The sequence below is a fragment of the Physella acuta genome, unplaced genomic scaffold (genome assembly GCF_028476545.2).
Source record: "Physella acuta isolate Inbredline_101_S28 unplaced genomic scaffold, ASM2847654v3 ptg000192l, whole genome shotgun sequence".
In the NCBI taxonomy this organism is placed as follows: Eukaryota; Metazoa; Mollusca; class Gastropoda; family Physidae; genus Physella; species Physella acuta.
This window is the reverse complement of record NW_026731711.1, coordinates 302,501-323,296: the sequence shown is the minus strand read 5'-3', so window position 1 is coordinate 323,296 and position 20,796 is coordinate 302,501. Positions and strand designations below refer to the sequence as shown.

General features: G+C 33.6%; 2 protein-coding genes and 1 long non-coding RNA gene across 3 annotated transcripts in view; 1 reads left to right on the top strand and 2 right to left on the bottom strand.

Annotated features, from left to right (window-relative positions):
* Positions 1-5,309: 5,309 nt before the first annotated feature.
* LOC131936865 (loricrin-like) lies at positions 5,310-6,113 on the bottom strand. Its single transcript, XM_059293963.1, has one exon. It carries the CDS (start codon positions 6,111-6,113, stop codon positions 5,310-5,312), a length of 804 nt encoding a protein of 267 aa, XP_059149946.1.
* A 2,893-nt stretch (positions 6,114-9,006) lies between these two features.
* The window catches only part of LOC131936864 (agrin), a 121,803-nt gene continuing 110,013 nt past the window's right edge, over positions 9,007-20,796 (top strand). The window contains exons 1-2 of the mRNA XM_059293962.1: positions 9,007-9,016; positions 9,824-10,033. Of these exons, the coding sequence (XP_059149945.1) occupies positions 9,007-9,016; positions 9,824-10,033 (220 nt within the window). The remainder of the gene's footprint in view (positions 9,017-9,823; positions 10,034-20,796) is intronic.
* LOC131936862 (uncharacterized) lies at positions 13,113-15,914 on the bottom strand. Its single transcript, XR_009386106.1, has 3 exons — positions 15,665-15,914; positions 13,659-13,720; positions 13,113-13,216 (listed from the first exon to the last, which is right to left on the bottom strand). It is a non-coding gene; the product is annotated as an uncharacterized LOC131936862 (long non-coding RNA).

Here is a 20,796-nt window from a genome sequence, read left to right as displayed (position 1 = left end):
GATATCATATTTCCCCTGTGGTGTCCAAGACACAGGGTAGAGTTAATCTGCTTCAATACCCCCCCCCCTATACAGTAGAATACTTTCCCATCGTCTTTATTTAATCAGAGCCCGGGATTCGAACACAAAACGTTTGAGTTAGCTGTCATAAACTTTAACATCCGACCACGTCCTTCGTCCTTTCGCACGATAAATATAAAAAAAATATATAAACACTGTTCATTCTTTAAAAAAATTACCCTACTTCACCATCATAGTGTAGCAATTACATGCTTACGTAGAGTGTAGCAATTACATGCTTACGTAGAGTGTAGCAATTACATGCTTACGTAAAATTAAATTTAATCGTACTGTCTTCAGCTTCAATCAGGGGATACTACTCATCTAGCCCCAGCAAAGGGAGACAATAAATATTATAGTTTTTGTGGATGTATATGTGTTTGGTAATTTATGTTCGAAAGGTACTATAGTAAATTTGAAGATAGCGTTTGGTTGAGTAAATCTTTATACTATAGTATTATTGAATATAGCGTTAGGTAGCATTAAATTTTAAAGCAGGGAATATTTTTTGTGTGTATTTTTGTAAGTTTCTGCTTTTTTATTTTAAATTGCTAGAGTTATCTTGAGCTTTTACTTAATTTGTGATCACCAACGTGTCACCAACGAACCACTACCGGAGTGTTGGTCACCATCTACCAGGTGTGACACCACCAGTAGAGGTGTCACCTGACTTTACGTCACCTTTGTTCAACGTGTCAACTACCAAGACATCACGGCTCCCTACGATACCACATTTAAAATGTCATTTATGAAACAAAACGAAACCAAGTATTCACCACACATTACACTATTTACCAAACAGTTTAGAGTTTAGCCTCATTACATGCCATACAATTACACTAGTAACAGTAAAATTCCCTTTCAAACCTGTCGACCCATGAGGCAAGTAAATTAGAGTTCACCTGTATCCAGTGTTTCTTCCAGACGTTTTTCTCCGAGGGGGGGGGGGGGAGGGGACATTTAAATTTTTTTTTGGGGGGGGGGGGGGGCGGACAAAAATTTTCGGGGGGGGGGGGGGGTGGCGGACACTGTTAAAAGTATATATTTTCTATATAAATTCAATTTCGTTCGGGGAGGGGGGCGGTAGAGATGCCTGGAAGAAACTCAGCCTGTATCAGCATATGAAGAGATAGTGTGGTCAGCACTATGTCCAGCACTAACGTGAGTTAGGTAGCCATCGTAGCAGGGCGGACACAGGGACGGTCTTCTGACTTGAACCCGGATTCAAACTCCCGACTTACTAGTTTTCTACCGCTAGGCCACTCCGCCCCATATACAGTTACATAGTCTAATAATTCCTTGAAATTTGCAATATTAAAAAAAAAACATAAAACGGAACTAAAAACTTAATCAATAAAATTAAATTTACCTCTATAATTATGTTTTTTATGTACTTTTCAAAAGCTCAGCATGAATAACCATGCATTTCTAGTTCGCTGATTATTTCAGCTATGAATTTACTTAGAGTATTGATTTTATGCTCGTTAGTGGGGAATTTACTGTTCACTTATCAAAGATGTGTTTGTGACAGTAAGATATCAAAGATGTGTTTGTGACAGTAAGATATCAAAGATGTGTTTGTGACAGTAAGATATCAAAGATGTGTTTGTGACAGTAAGATATCAAAGATGTGTTTGTGACAGTAAGATATCAAAGATGTGTTTGTGACAGTAAGATATCAAAGATGTGTTTGTGACAGTAAGATATCAAAGATGTGTTTGTGACAGTAAGATATCAAATATGTAGGGGCCTATTTGTGACAGTAAGATATCAAATATGTATTTGTGACAGTAAGATATCAAAGATGTGTTTGTGACAGTAAGATATCAAATATGTAGGGGCCTATTTGTGACAGTAAGATATCAAAGATGTGTTTGTGACAGTAAGATATCAAAGATGTGTTTGTGACAGTAAGATATCAAAGATGTGTTTGTGACAGTAAGATATCAAAGATGTGTTTGTGACAGTAAGATATCAAATATGTAGGGGCCTATTTGTGACAGTAAGATATCAAAGATGTGTTTGTGACAGTAAGATATCAAATATGTAGGGGCCTATTTGTGACAGTAAGATATCAAATATGTATTTGTGACAGTAAGATATAAAAGAGGCCCACCGCCGATCATAATCAATTTTTTACAGTTAAAAAAAATTAATTGCACTTTTTACTTGATGGTTGTTTTGTATAAAGAACACTGGAGCTGCGTTTCATTATCTTTACTCTATAGACACCATTCCGAGTCCTCTTTCTTCTACAATCAAACACACGCTGTTGTCGGCAAAATTCTTTTGAAAATAATTCCATCGCGTGAAAGATAGGCAAACGTTCAAACCACTTCCATTGACTCATTTCCCTTTTTAAATAGTCAAATATGTGTGCTCTTAAGCACCTTTTAATTGATTTGCACTAAACAAATTAAAAAGCAATTACTTCTCATAATTTCTATTTTTTAAAAAGTACATAATAAAGAATGACAAAGAGTAAAAAGGAAATATATTTAAAACTAATCATATAAATGCAAAAAAAAACATGAAAATAAACATAACGCGAGCAACCATTACTTATACAAAGATTTCACGCTTCGTATTCTTTTGACATTAGCAATCACAAGGAGCATCATGGCAAACGCATATTAAAACATAGTTTTTCAAAACGGACTAATAGTACTCATTGTAACTTGTTTTAATTTTTTTTTTAAACTAAGTATTTAATTTTTTTTAAAAATCGAACAAGCCCGAAATGAGTACTCCATGTTGGTAATATCGAATTTTGCTTAAATAAATAATATATATATATATATATATATATATATATATATATATATATATATATATATATATATATATATATATATATATATATATATATATATATATATATAGGGCCCAAAAACATTCTTTGCGGGGTGGCCCTTTTTTTCTAGTTCCGCCATAGCTATCATGTTTGTGACACATGAAAAACAATGTTGTGTAGGCCCCTATCTATTCGCTTTGTATTAAATTATGTTTAGGCGTATGTATACACAATCTCATCAATAACTAGGTTACATCACATCTTCAAACTGTAACTTCATTCAAAAACTCAAAGTTAAAATCAAAATTAAACTCAATCAGTAATTTAATAAAAGTAGTCTAATTATTTTTACCAATTTTTAATAGTCGGATTTATAAAAGCTATCGTGTATCTATTTTAAGACGAAAACATTTCTCTTCAGCTTCCCTAAAGTACACTTCCTCCTACGTCCAAATCACCACACCATCCCTACTCCTCTTCCAAAACAGGATTCCCATCCTCTCCCGTACCCCCTCCCCCACCCACTCCATTATGTCAACCGTTGACGTCTTTCTAATCACGTGACGATTCGATTGCTGATTTGTCTCTCTTTGATGCTCATTAATGTTGCCTCGGCTTAAAGACTTTTAAGTCGGGATCGAAGAAGGAAACAAATTAGAAAATTAACCTCACGGCATGAATTACAGATTGGGGGGTTCGGAACTTAAGGAAACTTTCAAATTTGGATTCCAGGAAATTAGAAGGCAATTTTTGAAGATTAGAGGAAGGCGCAAAAATACATCCGGTGGGAAGGTTTTTGTTTTGTTGTTGGTGTTTTTTTCTGTCTTGATTTCGTCACCTTTGAAAATTAGTTTGGGCGGGTTTACTACTAGGGCTAATGGTGATGTGTATCTGATGTGTAACTGTTGCGTGTAGATGTGTAGTTGATGTATAGATGATGTGTAGTTGATGTGTAGATGATGTGTAGTTGATGTGTGGATGTGTAGATGATGTGTGGCTAGTGTACATATTATGTGTAGCTGGTGTATAGATGATGTGTATATGATGTGTAGATGATGTGTAGATGATGTGTGGCTGGTGTATAGATGATGTTTAGATGATGTGTGGCTGGTGTATAGATGATATGTAGATGATATGTAGATGATGTGTAGATGATGTGTAGTTGATGTGTAGATGATGTGTAGGTGATGTGTAGTTGAGGTGAAGCTGATCTATAGCAGATATGTATCAGATGTGTAGTTGATGTATAACTGATGTATCGATAATGTGGATCAGATGAATGTATGCTGGGTATCTGATGTGTACTATATGGGTATATAGGGCTGGCTGAAAGGTACTGGTGTGTACCAATGGATACCAAATGTTTACATGTGTGTGAAGCGGATACATGATATGTAAAAACTTAGTAATTTGTGGGTACCCCTGGTAAAAAAAAAAATTGAGTTGGATGAGCAGTGAAATGAGCTACAGTCTACGGGCCCGGTTAATTTTGGCTTTGTATTTTACAATATAATCCACAACATTACTTTTAAACACACAATTAAAATGGCTTCCGATAATACAGTCCGGGTCGTATTAACTTATTCATTTTGTCTGTCTTGTATCGTTCGCCGAAATACAGCGAATTCATGTAAGTAAACCCTATTTCTTAAAATGCAAACAGAAGTGAATTTTTAAAGTGAACTTTGGTCCCGATATCAGTAATTACCAGAGGCTGAATATTCCCCCACCCCCACTAAAATTCTCCAAGGGAAACGCCAAAATTTACTATTTGTTACTGTATGATATGAGGATGTTACCTTACACTGAACATACATTTTTCCGGTTGTCTAATATCATATAAAAAAAATTCTATTAAGTCAAAGAAATACTTTTTAAAGTTGTTTTTTTAAATAAAATGCTTTAAATATAAAATAGATTTTGTTTTTATATCCCAATTCTTGCAAATGTTAAAAAAAATAAAACTGGAATAGGAAGATGGTATTTTACCGGCAAGGGGAAAGAAATATCGGGATGATCTTTAAAGGGAGAAAACCCCTGGTTGACAGAATTCCCACGAGAAGTATAATAGAGATGTTCACATTTCATATGTCGCGCGTTCGATACGTTTTTAGTTTCTTTGCAATGTCGATTGTTAACGTGTTCACATTCTTTACCTGTTCTCATAAAATCTTTTCCAGTTCCGATGCAATCTTTACCTGTTCTTTTGTAAAATGTATCTTTTTCTGCGCAAGCTTTACCTTATGCTATGCAATCTTTATGTTCCCACGCAATATTTACATGATTGTATGTAAATTTTTATCTCTTGCTAAGCCCTTTTTACCTGCTCCTTTGTAAGCTTTACCTTTTTTTAAATACAATATGTGTCTATTATTATGCAATCTTTACCTATAGCTAGACAATTATTTACCTCTTGCTATGCAATCTTTACCTGTTCCATTGTAATCTTTCTTTTTCATATGCAACCATTACCATTTGCTGTGCAATCTTTACCTCTTCCCATCCAATCTTTACCTCTTCCAATGCAATCTTTACCTCCTCTTCCCATGCAATCTTTACCTCTTCCCATGCAATCTTTACCTCTTCCCATCCAATCTTTACCTCTTTCCATGCAATCTTTACCTCCTCCAATGTAATCTTTACCTCCTCTTCCCATGCAATCTTTACCTCCAACTATCCAATCTTTACCTCTCTCCATGCAATCGTTACCTCTTCCCATGCAATCTTTACCTCTTCCCAACCCATCTTTACCTCTTCTCATGCAATCTTTACCTCCTCTTCCCATGCAATATTTACCTCTTCCCATGCAATCTTTACCTCTTCCCATGCAATCTTTACCTCTTCCCATGCAATCTTCACCTCTTCGCATGCAATCTTTACCTCCTCTTCCCATGCAATCTTTACCTCCTCTTCCCAACCAATCTTTACCTCTTCCCATGCAATCTTTACCTCTTCCCATGCAATCTTTACCTCTTCCCATGCAATCTTTACCTCTTCCCATGCAATCTTTACCTCTTCCCATGCAATCTTTACCTCTTCCCATGCAATCTTTACCTCTTCCCATGCAATCTTCACCTCTTCGCATGCAATCTTTACCTCCTCTTCCCATGCAATCTTTACCTCTTCCCATGCAATCTTTACCTCTTCCCATCCAATCTTTACCTCTTTCCATGCAATCTTTACCTCCTCCAATGTAATCTTTACCTCCTCTTCCCATGCAATCTTTACCTCCAACTATCCAATCTTTACCTCTCTCCATGCAATCGTTACCTCTTCCCATGCAATCTTTACCTCTTCCCAACCCATCTTTACCTCTTCTCATCCAATCTTTACCTCTTCCTATGCAATCTTTACCTTACGGCGTGGCCGGTCGGTAGAGCTTTCGGCTGCAAAGCCAGTCTCATGTTCGGATCTTTGACTTTGCAAGACGTCCGTGATTCAACCCTATTCAAATGTAGTCAGCAGTGCAAAATGCTGACCCCACCATCCCCTAATTCCATGTGGTCAAGAAACAGATAATCTCCACTTAATCGGTCTATAGACTGTTACGTACAGTTAGGAAAACATTACCTACGCTAACTTTACCTGTACTTTTCAAACTATTGCCTGCGTAAGACAAAGTGCAACTGTATTTACACTGTAAGGCCCTACACTGGATATCATGAGAAATATCCACCGTGCTTTAATTAATGCATTATTTAAATTTAATTAAAAATGCATCAAGAATATAAAACAAGACTTCTAGCACATGACTCACTTTTTAAACAAATTTTCTTGATTACGATTTCACACAAAATATTCACTTTCTTTCTAATCTCTTTAAATAAAGTATCATGTATGAGTATACTGTATGTTATTATTTCGTTTCGCTTAAGTCAAGTCACACTTCGTTTTTTTTTTTTTTTTTTAAATCGTGTCAATAATTTAGTCAAGAGTAAATCCAGACTTCTAAATATAGATTTTCGCTAAAATCTTCAAATAAAAGCCGTGACCAATTATCAAAGAACTAACACGAATGAATTAAATCCAGAACTACTAGCGCTGTGTTGAAATGTCTATGACGTCTTTAGAGCCGTCTGCAAATATTTGAACTTGGAGAGAGGACGACTGGGTTTTCTAGAATTCTTTTACAACTTTTCCCTTCATGTTGAGTAGTTTCCCTTACATGATACGTCTCGCTATACAGCTCATACATTGAGCGAAATCATGATGTGCTAATTTGTAGCTTGTAGCTATCTGACATCATGATGTGCTAATGTGTAGCTTGTAGCTATCTGACATCAAATGATGTGCAGATTTGTAGCTGGCAGTTAGCTAAATTAAATGATGTGCCAATTTGTAGCAACCTCACATCAAATGATGTGCCAATTTGTAGCAACCTCACATCAAATGATGTGCCAATTTGTAGCAACCTCACATCAAATGATGTGCCAATTTGTAGCAACCTCACATCAAATGATGTGCCAATTTGTAGCAACCTCACATCAAATGATGTGCCAATTTGTAGCAACCTCACATCAAATGATGTGCCAATTTGTAGCAACCTCACATCAAATGATGTGCCAATTTGTAGCAGCCTCACATCAAATGATGTGCCAATTTGTAGCAGCCTCACATCAAATGATGTGCCAATTTGTATCAACCTCACATCAAATGATGTGCCAATTTGTAGTTGATAGTTACTACTCCTGTGATGTACGCAGACAACTCATAGCTGGTTGAAATTATTTTCCTAATACAATAATTAAAAAATTGTATGGTCCTTGCTTTGGTTTCATATTCTGCACTTTACTAACACCATACACACACCATGATCAGCATCTAAAATATTTAATTAATACTAACACACGTAATTGTTCAAAAATTGAGATCAGTTAATTTTATATTTTTTTTAAACTTGCAATCAAAGACGGCAATAAATAAATTTTACTTTGAAATTTGGTACATACACGTATTGAAATAACTGCGAAACAATTTTTTACTCTGCCTTGGTTTTATTGGAAGTATTTTTTTTTCAACCATTTTGTTATTGTTGCATGTTTTGTAGCCCAGTAGACTGCGTATCTTGAATCCAATAAACAGTTTAAATCATTTCAGTTTATTCAAATTTTTGGGAAGTCTATGCAATCAGTGTCACGTTATAGTTATAGGCCAAAATGAAACAAACGTCATATACAAACCATCATCTTTATCGGTGGTACCTTTCCCGTTCGCACCCAAGACACATGGGGTAGATGAAGTAGAGCTCATCTGGTTCAGTATTCTCGCTATATGAAGTGAAAGTCTGGTCGGCAATATTTCCAGTGTCCATTGTTTTCCTAACGCGACTATGTTACTCATCAGAGCTGAGTGGAATCAAGACGTCCTATATACCCATGATTCGAACTCGATACTTTAGGGAAGCAGTCGTAAGCTCTACCATCCGACCACGCCCGTCACCATATACAAAACATTATTAATGTTAAAGGGCAATTTATGCATACATCATATTATTATACTATCCATAATGAACCTAACTGAACAGACACAATCAGTGGCGTAGCGAGGTCGGATGTCACCCGGTGCGGCACTTAATGGTGTCACCCCCCCCCCCCCTCCACACTTGTCGGGATGAGGCAAAAATGCTCTAATTAATCACTTAATTAAGTGGGATTATCATTTTTCTGTATATATTATGCTATTTTTTGACTTGGTGTCACCCCCCTAAATGGTGTCACCCGGTACTGTCCCCAGCCCCCCCCCCCCTCGCTACGCCTCTGGACACAATATACAAAACCTAATGAACGTACGTTGCCCTATCGTCATATCATACACAAATTATGAGCGGAGAACTGGCAGCGACTCAAAGAGACGTTTTAAAATTTAAATGTACGGCTGGCACCAGACATCTCCCCCCCCCCCCCCACACACACCAACCCTACCCCACCCCACCCTACTACCCAAACACGGGTGCATCTTTTTTATATTGACAATCGATGACGTCATTTCCGATTCAGACTCCCCGGAATGCCGTTAGCACTTCCGCTTCGTCCCTGTTAACCAAGGCTAGTGCCATTTCAAGCTGGCCCTAGAATGTTCTGGTATCGTCAACCTGGGGGTGGGGGGTGGGGAGGTAGGGGGGTCGGGAACCTCTTTTTTTCTCTTTTATTGTAATGACTGTGTGTGAGTGATAGGAATGCAGGGATTTGACGAACTAGGTCGCCTTATGAAGTATTGGATAGTGCAGACACCTAGGATAAACAACAAAGAAATCTGCAGGGGAAAAAATGATATATAACAAGAGAAGTTTTGATGTTGCGTCGAACCATTTTGTAGTTCGCTGGATAAATTACTAATTTTCCACAAACATTTTTTTTTAGTTAATTTGGCGCGCAAGTTTATTTAGTCCTGCTATTCTATTGTCTTAAAATTAAAATTAAATTTAAAAAATAGAAATTAATTTTTTTAAATAGAAATTAATTTTAAAAAATAGAAATCAATTTAAAAAATAGAAATTATTTTTTTTAAAAATAGAAATTATTTTTTTAAGCTTTTGATAACAAGTTATGCACTAAAAAGGAGAAAATAAATAATTTTCTTTACCATAATATTGCATTATTTAAATAAATATAAAGAAAGCGTGGCTCGTTTCTTAAATTTTAGTAACGGTATTTAATAGATATATCGTGTTCCCGCTTTCCTTTATAGCTATTTGCATAGTAGTACATTATGATGTATTTAATTATAATCATTTATTTTCTCCTTTTTAGAGCATTATTATTTTAAAGCGTTGCATTAAAATGTTTATTATTATTACTATTCTTCTTCTTCTACTTTTTCTTCTTCTTCTTCTTCTTCTTCTTCTTCTTCTTATTATTATTATTATGATTATTATTATTGTTATTATTATCATTATTATTATTTTACTCATAAATAAGCATAAAATTCAAATTAATTTAAAAAACCAAATTTATTTTTCTGTATTTTCAGCGCCATGCTACCTGTACTTCTGCCCCTTTGGTGCCGTCTGCCAGGTGGACGCCAACAACCAACGCGTCTGCTCCTGTCAGCACCGCTGCAGCGATATATTCACTCCCGTCTGCGGGACGGACGGCGCCACCTACGTCAACCCGTGCATGCTGTCAAGGACGGCGTGTTTGCGCGGCAAGAATATACAAGTCAAGCACCAGGGCGCATGTGGTGAGTGGATTACTTCCCTTGTGTGAATGGTGGGATTAGTTCCCTTGTGTGAATGGTGGGATTAGTTCCCTTGTGTGAATGGTGGGAATAGTTCCCTTGTGTGAATGGTGGGATTAGTTCCCTTGGGTGAATGGTGGGATTAGTTCCTTTGTGTGAATGGTGGGATTAGTTCCCTTGTGTGAATGGTGGGATTAATTCCCTTGTGTGAATGGTGGGATTAGTTCCCTTGTGTGAATGGTGGGATTAGTTACCTTGTGTGAATGGTGGGTATAATTCCCTTGAGTGAATGGTGGGATTAGTTCCCTTGTGTGAATGGTGGGATTAATTCCCTTGTGTGAATGGTGGGATTAGTTCCCTTGTGTGAATGGTGGGATTAGTTCCCCTGTGTGAATGGTGGGATAAGTTCCCTTGTGTGAATGGTAGGATTAGTTTCCTTGTGTGAATGCTGGGAGCTTAGAGGTTGTGGACGGGGAAAAGGAAGCTAAACCGTAGAGCTTAAATAGCAGTTTTCAAAATGTATTGCATACAAATTCAAACTATATGCAGAATTCGGTATACTCAGAAGTATAAAAACGTTTAAATTCCATTCCTCAAACTATAAAAGATTTAATTCACATTAGGTTTTAATTAAACAAAGTTTTAAAATATTGCATACACATTCGAACTATTACATTTATATACAACTATAATTTATACAGCAGTTTCTAAATGTTATATACATATTCGAACTATTACAGATTATATTAGAATTTATACAGCAATTTTTTTAATGTTATATACATATTCGAATATTACTTATCTATACAGTTTGAATTTATACAGCAGTTTCAAAATATTACATACACATTTGAACTATTACATACTATATTCACAATTGAATTTTAAACAAAAATTACGTACACATTCGAACTATTGGGCTTGTAAGTTGTTAAAGTAGCTTACCAAGTTCTCGCTCCGGTAGTTGCCAGCTGGCGTTTTTTTGTTTTTTCAAACCAAATGTGAATATTTTTTTTTTTTTTTTTTTTAAGTTATGAAATCTACTTTCGTTTTTGGAATTAAATAAAACTCCGACAGTAAGTTGTTTTAAGTAAATTAAGTTTAAAATAACACACACACACAAATATATTATATTTTATATAGATCTAGATAGATCTAGAATACAACCTGTATAATAATAATACATCTATAATCTATATAAAATATGATATTTATAGGCCTAAAAGATTTCAATCGTAAATCTGAAATCAAGCCTAATTTAATTAATAAATATATATAGCCTAGATCTAGAGTCTAGATTTCTAGATCTAGAATTCTATATCTCTAGACTTATATAGACTTATAGACTATATCTCTAACTTAAAAAAAAAACCCTCTTGAAAATTCCGACTTAGACAGTAACATACGACATAGACCTACAGGATTTATTTTTAATTTATAGACTCAAGAGTAGTCTAGAGATCTAGATTCTAGATCTAGTTTCTTTTATTTTACAGTGTAGTTGAGTGGAATTAATTACTAAATTACTAAATAGGCTATTTACTTTAAGACAGGTAGACTAGAATATGTTCAATATCAATTTATATATAGAATCTAGATTATTCTAGATCTAGCGAAGTTTAGTGTAGTCTTGTTGTAGAACTTAAGAACTAAATCTAGAGTGTAGGCAACTGTAGTAATTTAGATCTAGAATCTAGTACTGTGTGACGTCATTTTAGGGGGTGGGGGTCTGGCTTTTTGTGACGATGTGTAGGGGGAGGGGGGGAGGTAAAAATCGTCAAAAAAATGCGTGACGTCATTTATAGATGACCCCCATGGAGAAGATCCACACAGAAACAGTTGAAGGAAAGGGGCCTAACATTCAAACAGGTAGAGGTACCAACATGATTTTAGAGATTATGTAGATATACATATATATATATAGGGGGAGGGGTAGAGAGAGAGAGGGTTCATCTGTAAATTGCATCACACATTTTATGATGATTTTTACCTCTCCCTCATAAAGGAGGGCAGTAAAAAGAAGAATGTATGATAGCTGGGTAATCCTAATTTATATAATCAGATTATTGTGGTAAATAAAAGTCAACATATCTAGCCTAACCAAATGCCATGAATTTAAAATATATATTATGACTTAGAGAAAGTTTGGTGAAATGGAAATATCTGCAAATTTGATTTATTGATGATGTGTAACTTGTTTATATTATTCCTTTGGAGCTGATATTAATAAAAAGTTAATGAAGTTATAGAGTTTTATCCAATTGATGTTTCTAAAGCCTTGCATGAACTTAATTTAAATATATTTAGCTGCCCAGGCAAAGAACCCAATGAATTTTCCAGAATTGGCTTGTCGTTTGACCGATGGTAACAAAGAGAATCACCCAGGATCTTCGCTGATAAGAAAATCTGAAGACATACCTTATTCTTCTATATCTAAATGTGATTTGTCTAATGAAAATATTTATTCAGTGACAATTGCTAAAGATATTTTACCATTTTTTCAAACATCATCTTCTGAAATGTTGTTTTCTATCTCTAAACCTTCCACAATTTCTTCAAGTTTCAAGAGATATTTTAACATCATTGCCTACTTCCCACAGTTCTTATGTTCAAAATTTGCAATTTTCTGAGAAACAAAGTAATAATAAATTTGTACCCAGTGTTTTAGTTTCAGCTCCATTAAAATTTAATAAACCAATCAATTTCAAAATTAAATGTTTCTTATCCCATATGAAAGTAGTCTGTTTTATTTAAGAAAAATCACCTTTAAAAAAATTTAATGTTTGAATGTCAATAAATTGTTGACATGGACTGGTTTGCGGGTAAGCTTTTATACTTAGTGTACAATAAAGATTCAGTTTTGATGTCAATATAGTTGCTTCTAAAAGAATTAAACTATAAACAATAGCATTTATATTAATATCTCAATGGCAGTTCAGTATACTTTCATCATTGTTTTCAAATAACAAAACAGAACTACAGTTTTAAAATTGAAAAAAAAAAATGAAAATAATTTCATAAATGGATGGTTTTTTAATTACTTAAAACAGAAGATACATCAATACAGCATTACAATGTATATGATTAATATTTCTTTTCATGGACAATCATCATTTAAATTCTTTCTTAAAAGTTAAATTCAGCTTCCTTGTGTCTAAAAATCCACATCCATGCTGTTCCATTTACCTAGAAATTAAATAAATAATATTTTTAACAACTTTCTGTAATATGAAAAAATTAATCATTGATTAAAACAGACAGCCAATATAGCAGTTGAATTAAAATTCACCTGTTTCTGTGACATTTGCATGTAAAATTAGAGTGTTCAGAGGTATATACCCAGCCACCTTTAATTTCCCTATCTTGAGCCAGGTACTCATGAGAGCTGGTACTCATGAGACTTAGGACATCATACCAGGACTAAAACCAGGGATCTGAACTCTTATCTTTTAGGATAGAAATGTGAAATCTACTGTCTGACAGTCCCACTATCAAGCCATACATATTAATACTTACAGTATATAATCTTAGTAGCAACATATTCTTTAAGAATTAGAACACTGAATCGATTTCAAACTTGGGCTTAAGCTGAAAAATGGCTTATTATAAAAAAAAAAATTCAGCTCACCTTTAGTTCAAGATCAGCACCAATAGCCACAGTAAAGTGTGAGAAAATTGCTTGCCAAGTACCTAGGGAATTTAAATATAATAAATTATTAAGTTTATCCATATATTATATTAAAATAATTATTTAACTAATATGAGATATTAATATATATATATATATATATATATATATATATATATATATATATATATATATATATATATATATATATATATATATATATATATATATATATATATATATATATTTATATTTATAAAAGGTTTAATTTATTGTAAAGGTTCAGTTTTCTATCTACTTAGCTTGTCTTAAAAACTAAAATATCTGGTTTACAGTTAACCATATCTTAACTATTACAAAACTATTAGTTTCATTTTCATTACTTGTAACTAAAAATTGTAGTCAATAGATCTAAAACTTAATTCTATTAACAGCTAACTGTAACCATACTGACTCTGACCAATTTATTAATTTTTGTACCCTGTAATTCATTAATAATTAGGCTTATACTAAAAGACCGAAAGTTATCAATTGTAGATTTTATAGTCCCTGGTCTAGACTAACAAGACTAGCCTACAAGTCTAATAGTACTAATACACATGATCTAGTTTATAAGTTTACTACTAGGCAACTTGCTAGAAGACTAGTACTTAACCAAACTTTAACTTGCTAAAAATAAAAGGGCCTAATACAATAATAGATGGCCTAGTAATACTTTTTTTTTACTGTGCTACTTACACTGCTTTTGGTACTATTACTATGACTAACTAACTACTAACTAAACTCTATTGTAGCTTGATGGAGATCTATCATCTTGCTCTTCTAGTAGTCTACACTACTTACTACTTAGAAAAGTAGTAGCACTACTGTAACAATTTCAAACTAAATTTAATCTATAGTATATATTACTAGATCTACTCATTGCAACACTGTAGTCTGATAAGTCTGTAAGCCCTAAATGTATCTAGACCTAGATTCTAGTCTAATTTAGTTTCAGTCTAGTTGTTAGTACCTACACTCTACAATAGTCTACAGTACTCTACACTACACTCTACTACTACTCTAATCACTCTACTGGCTACTGATCTAGATCTAGTAAATAGCTAGAGTAGATCTAGTCTAGATTCTAGATATAAAAAAAATTAATTTAAAATTAAAAACAGGTTAGCCTTACTAGGCATTACTAGCTCTTACTAAACTTAACTAGGGTAGGTTTTACCTAAACTAGATCTAATCTAGATCTAGAATCTATCTAGATCTAGATCTACTAGATTCTCTAGATCTAGATTTTAGATCTAGGGCCTACCATACTACCATCTGCAACTAGAATCTAGATCTAGATCTATTCTACTATCTCGATCTAGATCTAGTAATACTATCTATCTAGCCATCTATCTACATTACAAGCTACTTCTAATTAATAACTAATATATAATAGTATAATAATAGGCCTACTTCTAAAATATTAAACTGAATAAACAGTAATCACTGAGTAATCAGTACTAGACTCTAGAGTCTAGTTCAGTAATCTAGCTAGATCTAGATCTATTAACATTAACATTGTTGTCTAAGTTCTAGATATCTAGATCTAATATCTAGATCTAGAATCTAGATTCGATTAATAACTTAATAAGTATTAAGTAAGTCGTAGGCTGAGTGAGACTGGAAGTCATCCTCATTTTCCTGTTGTTTTAGTTTTTACCGTCATCCTTTTCTTAATATTTTTAATATTATCTAGATCTAGATCTAGATCACTAAAATACTAGATCTAGATCTAGAATCTAGATCTAATATATTCTAATTCATGAACTTATACTCTTAGAACTAGATTAAAGCAATGTAGATCTTAGTTGGTAGATTCTAGAATCTAGATCTAGATCTAGATCTAGGTCTATGATCTAGGTCTGGGAATCTTAAGTCTCGTAGCAAAGACTGAATAGAGTCAGAGTAATGTCCCCTAGCCTTGGACAAACTATCAACAAAAGAAATAAAATCAATATACTTACCGCCACAAAACTTTTATATTCAAAAATGCATACACATGTGTTTGTTCCCATCCATATGAACAAAACCGCGTTGAAAGTTTTTACAGTTGTTGCATTTCTGGAACGTTTGATGATTTTGAAATCTTGAAGCGGGACCTACTAACAAATAGCCGCCATGTTTTTTGTTATCAATGGGAAACCCCGTTCACAACAATTGATTTAGTTCGAAAACTTTTATCTCTCCCTGGCTAACCAGACACGAATTAACGCGAGAAAGAACGATAAACTTACAAGTCCCATTACACATTATGTACAAGATTACGTTGATACAGAAGTCTAAAATGTAGTATTTATTGCAATTAATGTTGTGTCATTATAATATTGATGTTATATGTTATATGTTGTTGTTGTAGTTTTGTGATGTTGTTGAGGTATAACAATCCAAGTGATAGTGTTTGTAGTGGTATTTTTCTGATGTTGGGATGGTGTTGTAATGTTGTTGAATGATTCTAGTGATGTTGGTGTAGTTTGTTGCGGTATTCTAGTGTTGTGTTGGTGGTTACCACCAGACTCGCGTCAAACACGTTTTACCTCACTGCTTTGCGTGGTTTCGTTCCCGCAACTATGTACACACATATTTGTATCATATCATTTATAATGTTTATAAATATATTTAGAATGTATATAGATGTAAAAACTCACTGAAGAAGTAGCCTTGCGCTTAAAAAAAACAATAGCCATATTTTCTTAATTAAGCTGCAGATTTTCATGCCTTCATCTTTGCGGGCTGGATTTTATTTTTCAAAATGAAAGGGAAATAACCCAGATTTATTTTAAATTTATTGTTATCGGTGAGTTGTCTCCTGAAAGAAATTTTGCCAAACCGTTCAAAAGTTAAGACATTAAGTTTTAAACTAAAATTAAAATAGTAATACAAATGTTAATCTATTAGTAATTAAATTGTATGGTTTTTTTTTAAATTTCGCCTCTGACATATAATTTACAGCGTCAGTTTGCCCTGCCATGTTCGCTTTAGTTTTTAGTTTTCGTCATCTGCTTTTGAGGACTGACACAGATTTACAATAGTAATATTTCTTTCTTACTTTAAGATGGTTCAATTATAGATAGATCTAATACAAAAAGTCTAATTACAATTTTATTTTATTTTTCAAAACCTGAAAATACATATGTGTACTTAAATGATGATTCAATGGATTTGTTTTCTCCATCGGCGTTGTGGGCTGAGGGGGGTTGGGCTTTTAAGTAGAACTGAAATTAATTTGGGATTAAAGAAAACTAAAATTATGACAATTTCAAGCAATCTGAATGTTATGTTGAGTGCAATGAGACAAATCAAATCAAACATTCTTCCCTTTTAAAACATCTATATATCTACCTGTCCCCCCACATTTGTTTTTAAAATTTATTTTAAACATTAATTACATTAATTAAGTTCTTTTATTTCCGGGAACTTAGATTTGCACCATAAGTCAGGGGTCGGCAACCTGCGGCTCGCGAGCCGCATGCGGCTCTTTTGATATCAAGATGCGGCTCTCCAGCTCCTTGAACAAATACTAATAATCTTAATAAAAAAATAAAATATTTGAAATAAAAAAAATGTTAGTGGCTCTTTAAAACTAGGGAAATTTTGAAAATTGTAACTTTTGTCTAAAGGTTGCCGACACCTGCCATATGTAATACAAAGTTGATAATCTCAATTCAATTTCAATAAATGAAGACTCTATTTAATACTTGTGAAACTAGCTAGAGTATTAACTTTTAATTTTATCTATTTATTTGAATTAAAATACGAAACTTTACAAATTATCTTAAACGTTCTATTATAAAATTGTAAAACCTAACATTACACTTTTTAATCCAAAACCAAATTTTTTGTACTCATACACAATATTATTTTACTACATTTCGTTTTAGTTTTGTGAATTGCCTCCCTTGACATGTTGATAATATTAATAAGAGAACGAATTTCCTTCAAAGAATAAAAAAAATTGATTTAACAAATGATATCACCCTTTTTAATTTTGACTTAGTTAAACTTCAATTAAATTCCTCAAAGTTCACTTAAATATTGTTTATTTTGGAGGAATTTTTTTTTAAGTATAAATTTGGTTTCATTACAATTAGTAAATACGGGCATTCGCGAAAAATTGTGTTAACAATGCTATTGAATTTTTATCGTAAGAATAACAACATGTACATAGTCCAATCCACTACAAAATTGACATCGACAATTTAAAAAAAATAAACTGCTTTGGGGGAATGAAGGGGGGGGGGATTAAATATTAATTCATGGATAATATGATGTACTCACCTTAAATTAACCTGCTTAACATTAAGTTTGTTGAATTAATTTTTGTTTATCTTAATTTTTAAAAATTATTCCGTTCTTCTTGACAGTACGTATATTATATCAACACTATTTCATGGAAAATTTAAATACTTTGATGGGACCTCCCCCCCCCCCCCCCAACCACCACTACTACCCCCCCCCCCCCTTCTTGCTACTCTACATCTAATACCACTCACTGATACGTACAGTAAGGACATACTTTGTACCGTTATATATATATTGGTCACGTGATCACGCCGCGTGACATAACTCTCCTAGGTGCCTTCACGTGAGAATTTTTACATCTGTAGGGGTTGATCTACGAGATTTCGCTCAGACAAAAAAAGAGTTACTAGCTATAATGTTACGTCTGTGACGTACAAGACACTTGAAATAGTCCGTATTCTGAGTCAAAGATTATTTTCAAATGAAAAAAAAAGTTTTAGTGTTAAATTACGTATCTTTTCAACAATATTAAAAGATATGTTATCTTAATTTCGGCAGAATGGGCGATATCTTATATTCCTATTTCGGCATTTTGGGCTACACGTCCTGTTTCGACATTAACTGCTATACTTCCTGTTTTGACATTACGGGCTACACTTCCTGTTTCGCTATTAAGGACTATGCTGCTTATTTCGGCATTATTCACTTTACTTCCTATTTCCGAATTATGGGCTACACTTGCTATTTCGGCATTAGGGGCTATTTTTTCCTGTTTCGGTATTACAGGCTATATAGGCCTACTTCCTGTTTCGGTATTACAGACTATACTTCCTGTTTCGGTATTACAGGCTACACTTTCAATTTAGGCATAACGGGCTATATTTCCTATTTCGGCAGTAAGGGCTGCAACCCTTGAAATACCTCCCGAATTGTCTCCCATTTTCACACCAAAATTTCCCTACACCCAAAAAAAAAGGGACGTAATTAATGTTTACTCACGTACAATACACGAGAGTTGTGTGCCCTGGTCTGACCATTAAACAAGATTTGTCGAACGTGTTACCAGGCAGACCCGAGTCCTCAAAAATGGAGTGCCAGTACCGTACAATTCTATTAGTGCAACCACGGCATACTCAGCATAAAAAAAGTTTCGGTCGGAATTCATTGATAGCCTTGAGAGTAGTAGCCCTTCTACACAAGTGTGGGACATAGTTACCTCCCCTCTCCGATATTTTTTTTTTACACAGTAACTGTGAAGTATGAATTAATTAGGAATAATTTGATTATAGATATTGGAATTAAGCAATTAGGTAAACCGTGTTCTAGCCGTGAAGACCGCTCGGCTTCTATCCAGTTACCAAGAATCTTAAGGTAGACCTCCACCTCCCCCCCCCCAACCCACACCCACAATGCGCCCGTGCACCATTTCGATCTTCCAACAGTTATTGTTTTACATACTGCTTTGAGAAGTTCTTATTGGTAAGGTCTTACATCGATTGTTAGTTTTAAACAAATTTTAAATTAGTGAACTAGTGTGAAGTAATGGCAGAATTTGTATGTGCATATCTATAGGTATATCGAAATCTCTCTCTCTCTCTCTCTCTCTCTCTCTATATATATATATATATATATATATATATATATATATATATATATATATATATATATATATATATATATATATACATATACATATAATCAATGATCGCAATCTAATTGATCAATTTAAAACTTCCACAAATACTCCATCAGTTTAACTCCCTTAAGGTTGACGAATGTGTACGGCTAAACCAATCGGCTTTTATCCACTTGAAAACTTACCGCCACGTCGACCAAACATTTGAAATCGATCTGTCTTCACTTCCGGTGTTAGCAGGCGACCAGGGCATGACGGGTAAAAAAACGTGTACGTGTAAATACAGGCCACAAACCACAGTGGACTGTGCGGCTGTCCACAAACACCACATTGGGGCTTAGAACAATAGTTGGTTCTGTTGGTAATCTTGTAGTAGGGAGACATATATCATTACACTTTAATACATTTGTGCAGCTAATAGTGAGAATATATATATATATATATATATATATATATATATATATATATATATATACATATATGGTGACAGGATAAATGATATCAGGACAAATAATCTCAAGGATCATATATATATATATTATATATATATATATATATATATATATATATATATATATATATATATATATATATATATATATATATATATATATATATATATATATATATATATATATATATATATATATATATATATATATATATATATATAATATAATATAATATATTTTCAATATAGTAATTTGTGATCTCCCCCTCCCCACTCAACCCGCTACTAACAATATTTTCTGTTTAATATCCCACACTATTTCATATAATGTAATGACCCTTATTCTTACACGATTTTTTAAATGATATTTGTTGCATCTTTACTGTACTGGAATCCACAATAATTAATTTCACCATCTTCAACATGCAGGGTTTGATGAGATTTTTTTCCTTTTATTTTTATTTTTATTTTTTTTTGCTTGGCAATTTCTAATGTGACTTCATTTGAAACTTGCACTAATGCTGTTTTTCCTCGGTGAAAACTTCCAGTTCGATCAAGTCTCTGACGTTTGCAACTAGCTTCATGTTGACGAAAGAACTCCATATTTTTTGGCGTGTTTCAAATGACTCGTCTAAAATGATGTTTTAGTTTTGAAGATTTCATAGATTCGTGACTGAGAACATTACGCATTGTTTCCTGACTATTCCATTTCCAGTGATGTTAGTAAAGCCGAATTTTTAGATATTTCTTCTAAATATTTATGTTTTTAA

Excerpts from the sequence above, each read along its gene's own strand:
- LOC131936865 (XM_059293963.1), bottom strand. The coding sequence starts at position 6,113 with ATGGAGAGAGGTAAAGATTGGATAGTTGGAGGTAAAGATTGCATGGGA.